At 41.3% G+C, this 15,035-nt stretch overlaps 1 protein-coding gene across 1 annotated transcript in view; it reads right to left on the reverse strand.

The window, feature by feature from the left end:
* The window catches only part of LOC139755546 (uncharacterized), a 62,902-nt gene that overhangs the window by 27,576 nt on the left and 20,291 nt on the right, over positions 1-15,035 (reverse strand). Inside the window, exons 7-9 of the mRNA XM_071673980.1 lie at positions 4,697-4,837; positions 2,739-2,924; positions 46-369 (exon numbers count right to left, since the gene is read on the reverse strand). Coding sequence (XP_071530081.1) covers positions 46-369; positions 2,739-2,924; positions 4,697-4,837 — 651 coding nt within the window. The remainder of the gene's footprint in view (positions 1-45; positions 370-2,738; positions 2,925-4,696; positions 4,838-15,035) is intronic.

Genomic DNA, 15,035 nt, shown 5'->3' on the forward strand with positions numbered 1-15,035 from the left:
TTACCATACAAACATTAATTCCTTACAAAAATCATCAATCCTCACCATTTTCCTTGCATTCTGAAGAGGCAATAAATGCAGCTGGAGCAGCAAGATCTGTTTGGGTGGATTGCATTGAGAGTGTAGTGGGTGTTTTGTGGTCGAATGATAGAGCAGATGGAAGAATTTTGCTCTTGGATGCTGCTTCAGTGGATGCAAGCTTCTTGTTGGTTTGGGGACCAGGCGTAAGGTGCATTTCCTGGGCAGGTCCAAGCTTGAGTGTAGTTAAAGTTTCTGGAGTAGTGCTTCTGGATCTAACAGGCACTGCTGCAGTGGAATCACTTGCTGAAGATGGCATGGGAGGACTAACCACACCCCACACATCAATATCTGTAAAAAAGTAATTATAAAACATCAAATGTAAAACATTTTTCTTTTCTTTCACCCGTTCACTGTTTCCTATTTAGACAAGGTATCGCAGGGAACAAAATAAGTAAAGGCCTCATTTTGCTCATATCTATTCTGTCATGATTAATACACAAAAACCACAGCCCCCTATCCACAACCACAAATGACAGTTCAATGACAGCAAGTCACTCTCGGATTACCAAATAGCTCCAATTCACTTTATCCTATGCACACCTCTCACCTGCATGTTCAAGCCTTGAGCACTCAAAATCATATTCACTCCATCCTCCCACCTCCAGTTCAGTCTTCCCCTTCTCTCTGTCCCCTCCACTTCTGAAACATACCTCCATATAACCAAACTATGTCAACACAACTTCTTTAGCTTTCTCAACCATACTCTTCTTATTACCATACCTCTTTTATACTCTATCATTACTTACTTAACCCTGTCAATTCCAAGTTAATGTGGTTATACATCTCCCACATGTTTTTCTTCTGTACAGTTCATATATATGCCTATGAAGGATAAGCTGAGCAAATGGACACAGTATTTTATGTCAACCTCTCTTTTCTTAACTAAACTAGGACATTTACTGAACTAGGATATCAATGAAGATTGTAATTGTTAATGAGGAAGTGAGGTAAAGAGGTGCTTAAAAGAAAACCTTACATCTTAAAGAGGATGTAAAGAATATATTACTTACTTGAATGTGTTTGATGACAGAGTGGCAGATATAGTGTGTTTTGGTCTGGGTGGTGTGCAAAGTGAGAGGGTCAGGAAGAATGGTTTGGTTAAGAGAGAAGAGGCGGCGAAAGCCTTGCAGAAGATGAAATCTGACAAGGTGGTGGGTTTGGATGGTATTGCAGTTGAATTCATTAAGAAAGGGGGTGACTGTGTTTTTGATTGGTTGGTAAGGATATTCAGTGTATGTATGCTTCATGGTGAAGTGCCTGAGGATTGACAGAATGCATGTATAGTGCCACTGTGCAAAGGCAAAGGGGATAAAGGTGAGTGTTCAAACGACAGAGACGTAGGTTTGTTGAGTTTTCCTGGAAAATTGTATGGGAGGGTATTGACTGAGAGGGTGAATGCAGGTACAGAGCATCAGGAACTGAAGAGGAGTAGTGTGGTTTCAGAAGTGGTATAGGATGTGTGGAACAGGTGTATGCCTTGAAGAATGTGAGAAATATTCAGAAAAAAAAGATGGATTTGCTTGTGGCAATTATGGATCTGGAGAAGACATATGTTAGGTTTGATAGAGATGCTTTGTGGAAGGTCTTAAGAGTATATGGTGTTGGAGGGAGGCTGCTAGAAGCAGTGAAAAGTTTTTATCAAGGATGTAAGACATGCGTACAAGTAGAAAGAGAGAAGAGTGATTGGTCCCCAATGAATGTCGGTCTGCAGCAGGGATGTGTGATGTCTCTATGGTCACTTGATCTGTTCATGGATGGGGTGGTTTGGGAGGTAAATTCATGAGGTTTGGAGAGAGGTGCAAGTTTGCAGTTTATTTGGGATGAGAAGGCCTGGGAAGTGAGTAGTTGCTGTTCACCAATGATACAGCACTGGTGGCTGATTCAAAAGAGAAACTGCAGAAGTTGGTCACTGAGTGTGGAAAAGCATGTGAAAGGAGAAAGTTGAGAGTAAATGTGAATAAGAGCAAGGTTATTAGGTTCACCAGGGTTGAGGGTCAACTTAACTGGGACATAAGTTTAAACAGTGAAAAATTGGAAGTGAAGTGTTTTAGATATCTGGGAGTGGACTTAGCAGTGAATGGAACTATGGAAGCAGAAGTGAGTCACAAGGTGGGGGAGGGGGCAAAATTTCTGGAAGCAATGAAGAATGTAGGGAAAGAAAGAACGTTATCTTAGAACAAAAATGGGTATGGTTGAAGGAATAGTAGTTTCAACAATATTATAAGGTTGAGAGGCATGGGCAACAACAGAAAAGAAGACACCAAGCACTTTCTACTCAATTACCCTGCACATTCTACGAACAGATGCACATGCAACATCACAACACTTTATGACCTATGATCCCAGCCAGTAGACAAGACCAGCTTCCTGAATGCTGCAGGAGCCTCATAAGGATTGAAGTGACTCCTAGGGCAGGAGGCAAATAAATAGTGAGGGAGGCAAATGCAAAGGTCCTGGAGAATGGGTCAAGTTACCATACTAATGCAGAAATCAAAGAACAAGTATGAAAAAAGAAAAGTTTAACAAATACTGACTTTAGCTTCACATACACAAAAGCAGACACCATGCAGTGAGGCATAGCTATTCATTATTCCATTCAAATTTTAAATGACAGACTTCTGTACAACTATTATTTCAATAAATAGCACACACTGTACCTGGAGAGTCCAAGTGACAAGCTGATGAGGAAGGTTCTAATAACGGTAAAAGCTTCATGCATGTTTGATCTTCAAAGACTTTACTCTCAATTTCTGGGGAGCCTTGATTTACATCCACTACCACTGGATCATCAAAGCTTTTCAATCCATCACTTAAGGTCATCTGGTTAGCAAGATCTGGAGACCCTGGAACATGTAGGTTACAAGGTACAAATCTGTAAAATCCTACTTCAAACACTTTCACTCTTTGATAAGTCACAATGCATAGGTTGCTACTAATTCCTAACAAACACCTTTCCAAACAAAAGAGTAAGAAGACGCATAAAAATCCTCAAAAAATATTGTCTTAAAAACTCAGTTTTGATTGTAGATGCAATTCACTGTGTAGATCTATCAGTTCAGCTGTCAAACACAGAACATCTTCCTAGACATGTATACTACATTCTACAATCCTTGGTCTTGCACAAACAGACAATCACTTCACTAGTACATCCTCAACTTTGCCTAAGATGCAAATGAACATGAAGTTCTATACTGTCTCTGATGCCTGTTCCAATGGAACTCCCTCAATGTGGTGGCCACAGCAATAGTCTCCATAACTAGTGAACTCCAGTGCCACTTCTTAGCCTTTAGTGCCTCACTCTTAACAAACCACTGGCAGAAGGCAACTCTAGCAGTGTTTGCAGAGGCTTCTACCTAACACTCTTGGTTAAATGTTCCTACCTAATATTTCTATCTACTGCTCCAACCGTTTTGCTAAAAGACAAGGCTAGCACATAATGCTCACCTTAGGAAAATCTAGTTATGATGAATAAGCTGTGTTGACAAGTGTCACATATATTTTTGGACAGAATGCCACTACTCCATGTGTGGGTGAGGCAGAAAAAAGAGACAGCTACCTGGGTTGGAGGGATGCAACCTGACAACCACGAAACTAAGCAGCTATAACTAGCCCTCCTAAACCCAGCAGGCAGTACTGGCAATATACCTCCCTGGTCATTGGCTGCCTTGAAACTACTTCCTACAAAGTTCTACTCTAAGATACTGATAAAAACTTTCCAAGTTTTGGCTATGCACATGAGTTCATTTATGACATTTCAAATCTTACATTCACCATTATACACGATCAAAATATTTTTCTCTTGCATCATTATCTAAAATACCCCTAGCTCCAAGAACTTCGATCACTGCATCTCTATATCTTTTTGTGGCTGACTTCTTCCTGTATCTCTAAATCAATTACTATATCTCAACAAGTAGAGAGTAAAAAAACATCAGAGGTAAATGCATGATTCTTGAAGAAAGCGGCACATATGAAGTCTGTTAAGGGTTGAAGGTAGGGATGGGATAACTGCCGTTAGAAACAGCAGAAGTTGGTGTTTGAGTTTGGTAGAATACCCACAGCTCTAGCCGAGTCACACAAGGCTACTTATCTAAGTCATAAAAGGCTATCAATCTATGTTAGGATGGCAGAAGCCAGCAAGCCACAGTTGGCCTTAACCATGTTCTGAGAAATGATGAGGCACGTCACCACCAACAACCATGGGATGATGACAACCCTGCTAAGAAGAGATTGTTGATAATATGGCACTGTTAGTAAATATGAGTGAGAAACTGCAGTTGGTGTTTGTGATTGGAAAAGTACCCAAAGCTCCAGCTGAGTCATACAAGGCAATTTATCTATGTTGGGATGGCAGAAGCCAGCAAACCACAGCTGGCCTTAACCATGTTCTGAGAAATGATGAAGCACATCACTAACGACAACCAGAGAATGATGACATCAGTGCTGAGAAGAGATTGTTGATTGGTCACAGAGAGGACCATGGCTGAACCACGCCTCTAAGTACCTAACAAGTGGTTAACATAAAGATATGGGATTCAGAGGTTCCTAACACCTGAAAGTCCAAGATATCTCATGTCTTGTGGAAAAACTTGAACTTGGAGAAAAAATTTCTTACCACATTTGGGGATCTCATCAGGTAACCTTTGAAAGTCTGGTGTGCCACAGCTGCGGGATTTGTTTGCAGACCGACGTGACTTGTCAATCCAGGGACTGGCATATATCATCCATGATACTTTTGATCGATGACCACGGCTTCCTGTGGGAATCATCTTTAAATATCTTGGTAGGAAAAACTATGAACTAAGATCTACTGAAAGAGTCAATCTTTAAATGCCTTGCTATGGAATAAAACTTGATGAAAATATGTTAGCATCCAATATAATTCAGGTATGGACTGCCGGTCTATAAACTACTTTCATGAGGCACTACAAAGTATTTGGCATTTGAGCTAATAAAGTTCCCTCTTAAACACTATAAAGAATAGAGTATGTATGTGTGATACAATATCAAAGACCATTAAATACCTTCACAATCATGTATTCAAAGTCTGTCTATTTTTTGCATTATCTTTACATCAGTTCCCATTTACATGAGGAGGATAAAGTGCATACAGGCACCATATGTAGGGATGCATAGGCCCAGTCCCACTAGTTGGTAAAAGGGCAGGCACACCTAATTCCTGGGGTAGACTTGGTCAGCCTGTACCCTCTACCATGCATAACTATCAATTCATTTTTGCATTACCTTATCTAGTTAAATCTACTCTATTAATCAAATCATAATTCATATAGCTTATCTTTTTACAAAAACGTATGCAATGCTGATGCTCTCTCTGTTCTATAGCTACTATTCTGACCACTGTTCTCATGAACTATTTGCTTCTGTCCCCATTCTGGGGGTGGGGACATATGGGTACACATTTGGCTGATGCTTCCCAAAACTGGTCACTTGAGGACTGGCTGTTATCATACATCCTTCTTTTCTTGAACAGCTAAGCTGCAGAATGCTCTTCATTCTTTTGCATTTCCCTCCCCATTCAACCTTTCTTCCATTTACAAAATCTTTTGGGGCCCTGATTAATTTCTACTTTCTTCATTTTACCTTATTCTTTCGCCAGAGATAGCCTTGATTGAGGCATATATAAATTATTCATCCATGCCATTTCCCTCATTAGTGATAGCACCAGGAACAGATGAAAAAAAGACAGTATTTGCTCACATTCATTCTTTAGCTGTCAATGTATGATACACAGAAACCACAGCACCCTATAAATGACCAGGTCCTACAGACCTTTCCATGATTCACTCTGGGCATTTCACATGCTTTGGTTCAGTCCACTGACTGCATGTCTGCCCTTGTAAACTATACTGTTCTGATTATCTCAATCCCAAGCATGCCTTTCACCCTCCTGCATGTTCAGGCCCTGATTGCTCAAAATCTTTTCCAATTTATCCTTCCATCTCAAACTTGGTCTCCCCAGCCTCTTTATGCCCTCCACTTCTGACACACATATCCTCTTTCTTAAGGTTTCCTCACTCAATCTCTCCGTAAGTCCAAGCCATATCAGCACACCCTCTTCACCACTCTCAACCACTCTTTTTATTGCCACACCTCTCTCTTACCCTTTCATTACTTATTTGATCAAACCACCTCACACAATATATCATCCTCAAACATTTCATGTCCAACACATCCATCCTCCTCAGCACAGCCTTTCATTCATATAATATTGTTAAGACTACTATACCTTCAAACATACCCATTTTTGCCCTTCCAGATAATGATCTCACTTTCCACAAACTCTTAAGCACTCCCACAACCTTCCCTCCCTCAGCAACCATATGATTCACTTCTGCTCCCATGATTCCATTTGCTGCCATATCCGCTCCCAGATATCTAAAACACTTCACTTCCTCCGATTTTTCTTTATTCAAACTCACACCCTAACTTATCCCTTAATCTTACTGAACCAAATAACACTGCTTTTATTCTAATTCACTATCAACTTTCTCCTTTCCCACAGTCTTCCATACTCAGTCCCCACTTCTGCACTTTCTCACTCGAATCTGTCACCAGTGCTGTACCATCAGCAAACAAAAGTGACTCACTTCCCAGGCCCTCTCATCCCCAATACTTGCCCCTGTCTCCAAGACTCTTGCATTCACCTCCCTCACTAACCCATCCATAAACAAATTAAATAACCACAGTGACATTACACATCCCTGCTGCAGACCAACTTCTCTCTCTATTGGTACAAGCCTTACACTCTTGATAAAAATTCATTTCTTCTACGAGCCTCCCTCCCATATTGTATATTCTTATAAGACCTTTCACAAAGCATCTATGTCGACTCCACCATATGCCTTCTCCAGATCCCTTAATGTCACATACAAATCTATCTATTTATCTAATTATTTCTCACACATCCTTGAAAGCATAAAACATGATCCACACATCCTCTACCACTTCTGAAACCAAACTACTCCTCCTCTATCTAATGCTCTGTACATGCCTTCATCCTCTCAATGCCCTCCCATACAACTTACCAAGTATACTCAACTAACTTATACCTCTGTACTTTAACACTCAACTCTATCCCCTTTGTCTTTATACAGTGGCACTATACATGAATTCTACCAATCCTCAGTCACTTAACCATGATCCATACATGCACTGAATATCATTACCAACCACTCAACAACAGTCACCCCCTTCCTTAATAAATTCAACAGCAATACTATGCACTCCAGCTGCCTCGCTGCATTTCTTTCTACGCAAGGCTTTCGCCACCTCTTCTCTCTTCATCAAAACGCTCTCTATGACTCTCACTTCACATACTACCCTGACCAAGACACCCAACATCTACCACTTTATCATTAAGCAGTTTAAACAATCCTTCAAAATACTCACTCCATTTCATTTCATCACTACCTGTTATCACTTCCCCTTTTGCCCTCTTCACCAATGTCGACATTTGTTCTCTTGTCTTATTCTCTCTAAAGTGTACTGATACATGCTCACCCAACTCTCATCATTTGCCTTCTTTTTCAACCCCTGTGCCTTCTTCTTGACGTCCTGCCACTTTCTCTTAGACATCTCCCAATCATTTACACTACTTCCCCATGAGTACCACCCAATGCCTCTTTTTCTCTTTAACTAACAACTTTACTTCTTCATCCCACCACTCACTACTCCCTCTAATCTGCATACCTGCCACCTTTCACATGCCACATGCATCTCCAGCATATGCTATCACTGCCTCTCTAAATACCTACCATTCCTCACCTACTCCCCTTGCTTCACTTATTTTCAACTTTCGCCATTCTACACTCAATCTCTCCCGGTATTTCTTCACACAAATCTCCTTTCTAAGCTCACTTACTCTCACCACTCTCTTCTCCCCAAAACTGTTTCATCTTTTCCAAAGGTTTCTCCATATGTTCACCCTAAGCTTAACAAGACAGTGATCAGAAATCCTACCAATTGCCCCTCTCAGCACATTTACATCCAAAAGTCTCTCTTTTACAAGCCTAACAATTCATATGTAATATAATAATGCCCATTGACCATCTCTCCTACATATACACATACTTTCTTTTATATATTACTGAAACATGGGTAACTGAAGCCCTAATCATGGCCATCCCATTAGCACTATACTTATTATTACTATTATTATGATCATTATTATTATCATTATTACCATCATTATTATTATCTTTTTTTTTTTTTTTTTTATACCTCGTCGCTGTCTCCCGCGTTTGCGAGGTAGCGCAAGGAAACAGACGAAAGAAATGGCCCAACCCCCCCCATACACATGTACATACACACGTCCACACATGCAAATATACATACCTACACAGCTTTCCATGGTTTACCCCGGACGCTTCACATGCCTTGATTCAATCCACTGACAGCACGTCAACCCCTGTATACCACATCGCTCCAATTCACTCTATTCCTTGCCCTCCTTTCACCCTCCTGCATGTTCAGGCCCCGATCACACAAAATCCTTTTCACTCCATCTTTCCACCTCCAATTTGGTCTCCCTCTTCTCCTCGTTCCCTCCACCTCCGACACATATATCCTCTTGGTCAATCTTTCCTCACTCTTTCTCACCATGTGCCCAAACCATTTCAAAACACCCTCTTCTGCTCTCTCAACCACGCTCTTTTTATTTCCACACATCTCTCTTACCCTTACGTTACTTACTCGATCAAACCACCTCACACCACACATTGTCCTCAAACATCTCATTTCCAGCACATCCATCCTCCTGCGCACAACTCTATCCATAGCCCACGCCTCGCAACCATACAACATTGCTGGAACCACTATTCCTTCAAACATACCCATTTTTGCTTTCCGGGATAATGTTCTCGACTTCCACACATTTTTCAAGGCTCCCAAAATTTTCGCCCCCTCCCCCACCCTATGATCCACTTCCGCTTCCATGGTTCCATCCGCTGACAGATCCACTCCCAGATATCTAAAACACTTCACTTCCTCCAGTTTTTCTCCATTCAAACTCACCTCCCAATTGACTTGACCCTCAACCCTACTGTACCTAATAACCTTGCTCTTATTCACATTTACTCTTAACTTTCTTCTTCCACACACTTTACCAAACTCCGTCACCAGCTTCTGCAGTTTCTCACATGAATCCGCCACCAGCGCTGTATCATCAGCGAACAACAACTGACTCACTTCCCAAGCTCTCTCATCCCCAACAGACTTCATACTTGCCCCTCTTTCCAAGACTCTTGCATTTACCTCCCTAACAACCCCATCCATAAACAAATTAAACAACCATGGAGACATCACACACCCCTGCCGCAAACCTACATTCACTGAGAACCAATCACTTTCCTCTCTTCCTACACGTACACATGCCTTACATCCTCGATAAAAACTTTTCACTGCTTCTAACAACTTGCCTCCCACACCATATATTCTTAATACCTTCCACAGAGCATCTCTATCAACTCTATCATATGCCTTCTCCAGATCCATAAATGCTACATACAAATCCATTTGCTTTTCTAAGTATTTCTCACATACATTCTTCAAAGCAAACACCTGATCCACACATCCTCTACCACTTCTGAAACCGCATATGTAATATAATAATGCCCATTGACCATCTCTCCTACATATACACATACTTTCTTTATATATTACTGAAACATGGGTAACTGAAGCCCTAATCATGGGCCATCCTATTAGCACTATACTTATTATTACTATTATTATTATCATTATTATTATCATTATTACCATCATTATTATTATTATTTTTTTTTTCATACTATCCGCCATTTCCCGCGACAGCGAGGTAGCGTTAAGAACAGAGGACTGGGCCTTTGAGGAAATATCCTCACCTGGCCCTCTTCTCTGTTCCTTCTTTTGGGGAAAAAAAAAAAAAAAAAAAAAAAAAAAAAAAAAAAAAAAAAACGAGAGGGGAGGATTTCCAGCCCCCCGCTCCCTTCCCTTTAGTCGCCTTCTACGACACGCAGGGAATACGTGGGAAGTATCTTTCTCCCTATCCCCAGGGATAATACATATATATATATATATATATATATATATATATATATATATATATATATATATATATATAATATATATATATAATTTATATTTTTTTTTTTTATACTTTGTCGCTGTCTCCCGCGTTTGCGAGGTAGCACAAGGAAACAGACGAAAGAAATGGCCCAACCCACCCCCATACACATGTATATACATACGTCCACACACGCAAATATACATACCTACACAGCTTTCCATGGTTTACCCCAGACGCTTCGCATGCCTTGATTCAATCCACTGACAGCACGTCAACCCCGGTATACCACATCGCTCCAATTCACTCTATTCCTTGCCCTCCTTTCCCCCTCCTGCATGTTCAGGCCCCGATCACACAAAATCATTATTATCATTATCATTATCGTACACAATAGCTGTTTCCTGCATCAGCAAGGTAGTGCCAGGAAACAGAAAAAGAATGGCCCATCCACTCACATACACACGTACATTCATAAACACCCATATACATACAATGACGGCTTGTGCAAAAGATGATTGTGGCATGAAAAGCATGGGAGGTGGGCAGAGTAGAAAGGGTAGGGAGTGGTGGGATGAAGTAAGATTATTACTAAAAGAGAAGAGAGAGGCATTTGGACAATTTTTGCAGGGAAATAGTGCAAATGACTGGGAGATGTATAAAAGAAAGGAGCAGGAGGTCAAGAGAAAGGAGCAGGAGGTGAAAAAGAGGGCAAATGAGAGTTGGGATGAGTGAGTACCATTGAATTTTAGGAAATATAAAAAGATGTTTTGAAAGGGGGTAAATAAAGTGTGTAAGACTAAAGAACAAATGGGAACATCAGTAAAGTGGGCTAATGGGGATGTAATAACAAGAAGTGGTGATGTGAGAAGGAGATGGAGTGAGTATTTTGAAGGTTTGTTGAAAGTGTTAGATGATAGAGTGGGTGGCAGATATAGGGTGTTTTGGTCGAGGTGGTGTGCGAGGTGAGAGGGCTAGGGAAAATGATTTGGTAAACAGAGAAGAGGTAGTGAAAGCTTTGTGGAAGATGAAAGCCAGCAAGGCGGCGGGTTTGGATGGTATTGCAGTGGAATTTATTAAAAAAGGGGATGACTGTATTCAATGGATGAATGGCTCATGGTGAAGTGCCTGAGGATTGGTGGAATGCATGCATAGTGCCATTGTACAAAGGCAAAGAGGATAAAGGCGAGTGTCCAAATTACAGAGGTATAAGTTTGTTGAGTATTCCTGGTAAATAATTTTTTTTTTTTTGTCGCTGTCTCCCGCGTTTGCGAGGTAGCGCAAGGAAACAGACGAAAGAAATGGCCCAACCCCCCCCCCCATACACATGTACATACACACGTCCACACACGCAAATATACATACCTACACAGCTTTCCATGGTTTACCCCAGACGCTTCACATGCCTTGATTCAATCCACTGACAGCACGTCAACCCCTGTACACCACATCGCTCCAATTCACTCTACTCCTTGCCCTCCTTTCACCCTCCTGCATGTTCAGGCCCCGATCACACAAAATCTTTTTCACTCCATCTTTCCACCTCCAATTTGGTCTCCCTCTTCTCCTCGTTCCCTCCACCTCCGACACATATATCCTCTTGGTCAATCTTTCCTCACTCATTCTCTCCATGTGCCCAAACCATTTCAAAACACCCTCTTCTGCTCTCTCAACCACGCTCTTTTTATTTCCACACATCTCTCTTACCCTTACGTTACTTACTCGATCAAACCACCTCACACCACACATTGTCCTCAAACATCTCATTTCCAGCACATCCATCCTCCTGCGCACAACTCTATCCATAGCCCACGCCTCGCAACCATACAACATTGTTGGAACCACTATTCCTTCAAACATACCCATTTTTGCTTTCCGAGATAATGTTCTCGACTTCCACACATTTTTCAAGGCTCCCAAAATTTTCGCCCCCTCCCCCACCCTATGATCCACTTCCGCTTCCATGGTTCCATCCGCTGACAGATCCACTCCCAGATATCTAAAACACTTCACTTCCTCCAGTTTTTCTCTATTCAAACTCACCTCCCAATTGACTTGACCCTCAACCCTACTGTACCTAATAACCTTGCTCTTATTCACATTTACTCTTAACTTTCTTCTTCCACACACTTTACCAAACTCAGTCACCAGCTTCTGCAGTTTCTCACATGAATCAGCCACCAGCGCTGTATCATCAGCGAACAACAACTGACTCACTTCCCAAGCTCTCTCATCCCCAACAGACTTCATACTTGCCCCTCTTTCCAGGACTCTTGCATTTACCTCCCTAACAACCCCATCCATAAACAAATTAAACAACCATGGAGACATCACACACCCCTGCCGCAAACCTACATTCACTGAGAACCAATCACTTTCCTCTCTTCCTACACGTACACATGCCTTACATCCTCGATAAAAACTTTTCACTGCTTCTAACAACTTGCCTCCCACACCATATATTCTTAATACCTTCCACAGAGCATCTCTATCAACTCTATCATATGCCTTCTCCAGATCCATAAATGCTACATACAAATCCATTTGCTTTTCTAAGTATTTCTCACATACATTCTTCAAAGCAAACACCTGATCCACACATCCTCTACCACTTCTGAAACCGCATATGTAATATAATAATGCCCATTGACCATCTCTCCTACATATACACATACTTTCTTTTATATATTACTGAAACATGGGTAACTGAAGCCCTAATCATGGCCATCCTATTAGCACTATACTTATTATTACTATTATTATTATCATTATTATTATCATTATTACCATCATTATTATTATTATTTTTTTTTTTTCATACTATCCGCCATTTCCCGCGACAGCGAGGTAGCGTTAAGAACAGAGGACTGGGCCTTTGAGGAAATATCCTCACCTGGCCCTCTTCTCTGTTCCTTCTTTTGGGGAAAAAAAAAAAAAAAAAAAAAAAAAAAAAAAAAAAAAAAAAACGAGAGGGGAGGATTTCCAGCCCCCCGCTCCCTTCCCTTTTAGTCGCCTTCTACGACACGCAGGGAATACGTGGGAAGTATTCTTTCTCCCCTATCCCCAGGGATAATACATATATATATATATATATATATATATATATATATATATATATATATATATATATATATATATATATATATATATATATATTTTTTTTTTTTATACTTTGTCGCTGTCTCCCGCGTTTGCGAGGTAGCGCAAGGAAACAGACGAAAGAAATGGCCCAACCCCCCCCCCCATACACATGTACATACATACGTCCACACACGCAAATATACATACCTACACAGCTTTCCATGGTTTACCCCAGACGCTTCGCATGCCTTGATTCAATCCACTGACAGCACGTCAACCCCGGTATACCACATCGCTCCAATTCACTCTATTCCTTGCCCTCCTTTCACCCTCCTGCATGTTCAGGCCCCGATCACACAAAATCATTATTATCATTATTATTATCGTACACAATAGCTGTTTCCTGCATCAGCAAGGTAGTGCCAGGAAACAGAAAAAGAATGGCCCATCCACTCACATACACACGTACATTCATAAACACCCACATACATACAATGATGGCTTGTGCAAAAGATGATTGTGGCATGAAAAGCATGGGAGGTGGGCAGAGTAGAAAGGGTAGGGAGTGGTGGGATGAAGTAAGATTATTACTAAAAGAGAAGAGAGAGGCATTTGGACAATTTTTGCAGGGAAATAGTGCAAATGACTGGGAGATGTATAAAAGAAAGGAGCAGGAGGTCAAGAGAAAGGAGCAGGAGGTGAAAAAGAGGGCAAATGAGAGTTGGGGTGAGTGAGTACCATTGAATTTTAGGAAATATAAAAAGATGTTTTGAAAGGGGGTAAATAAAGTGTGTAAGACTAAAGAACAAATGGGAACATCAGTAAAGTGGGCTAATGGGGATGTAATAACAAGAAGTGGTGATGTGAGAAGGAGATGGAGTGAGTATTTTGAAGGTTTGTTGAAAGTGTTAGATGATAGAGTGGGTGGCAGATATAGGGTGTTTTGGTCGAGGTGGTGTGCGAGGTGAGAGGGCTAGGGAAAATGATTTGGTAAACAGAGAAGAGGTAGTGAAAGCTTTGTGGAAGATAAAAGCCGGCAAGGCAGCAGGTTTGGATGGTATTGCAGTGGAATTTATTAAAAAAGGGGATGACTGTATTCAATGGATGAATGGCTCATGGTGAAGTGCCTGAGGATTGGTGGAATGCATGCATAGTGCCATTGTACAAAGGCAAAGAGGATAAAGGCGAGTGTCCAAATTACAGAGGTATAAGTTTGTTGAGTATTCCTGGTAAATAATTTTTTTTTTTTTTGTCGCTGTCTCCCGCGTTTGCGAGGTAGCGCAAGGAAACAGACGAAAGAAATGGCCCAACCCACCCCCATACACATGTATATACATACGTCCACACACGCAAATATACATACCTACACAGCTTTCCATGGTTTACCCCAGACGCTTCACATGCCTTGATTCAATCCACTGACAGCACGTCAACCCTGGTATACCACATCGCTCCAATTCACTCTCTTCCTTGCCCTCCTTTCACCCTCCTGCATGCTCAGGCCCGGATCACACAAAATCTTTTTCACTCCATCTTTCCACCTCCAATTTGGTCTCCCTCTTCTCCTCGTTCCCTCCACTTCCGACACATATATTCTCTTGGTCAATCTTTCCTCACTCATTCTCTCCATGTGCCCGAACCATTTCAAAACACCCTCTTCTGCTCTCTCAACCACGCTCTTTTTATTTCCACACATCTCTCTTACCCTTACGTTACTTACTCGATCAAACCACCTCACACCACACATTGTCCTCAAACATCTCATTTCCAGCACATCCATCCTCCTGCGCACAACTCTATCCATAGCCCA

The sequence above is a fragment of the Panulirus ornatus genome, chromosome 19 (genome assembly GCF_036320965.1).
Source record: "Panulirus ornatus isolate Po-2019 chromosome 19, ASM3632096v1, whole genome shotgun sequence".
NCBI lineage: Eukaryota > Metazoa > Arthropoda > Malacostraca > Decapoda > Palinuridae > Panulirus > Panulirus ornatus.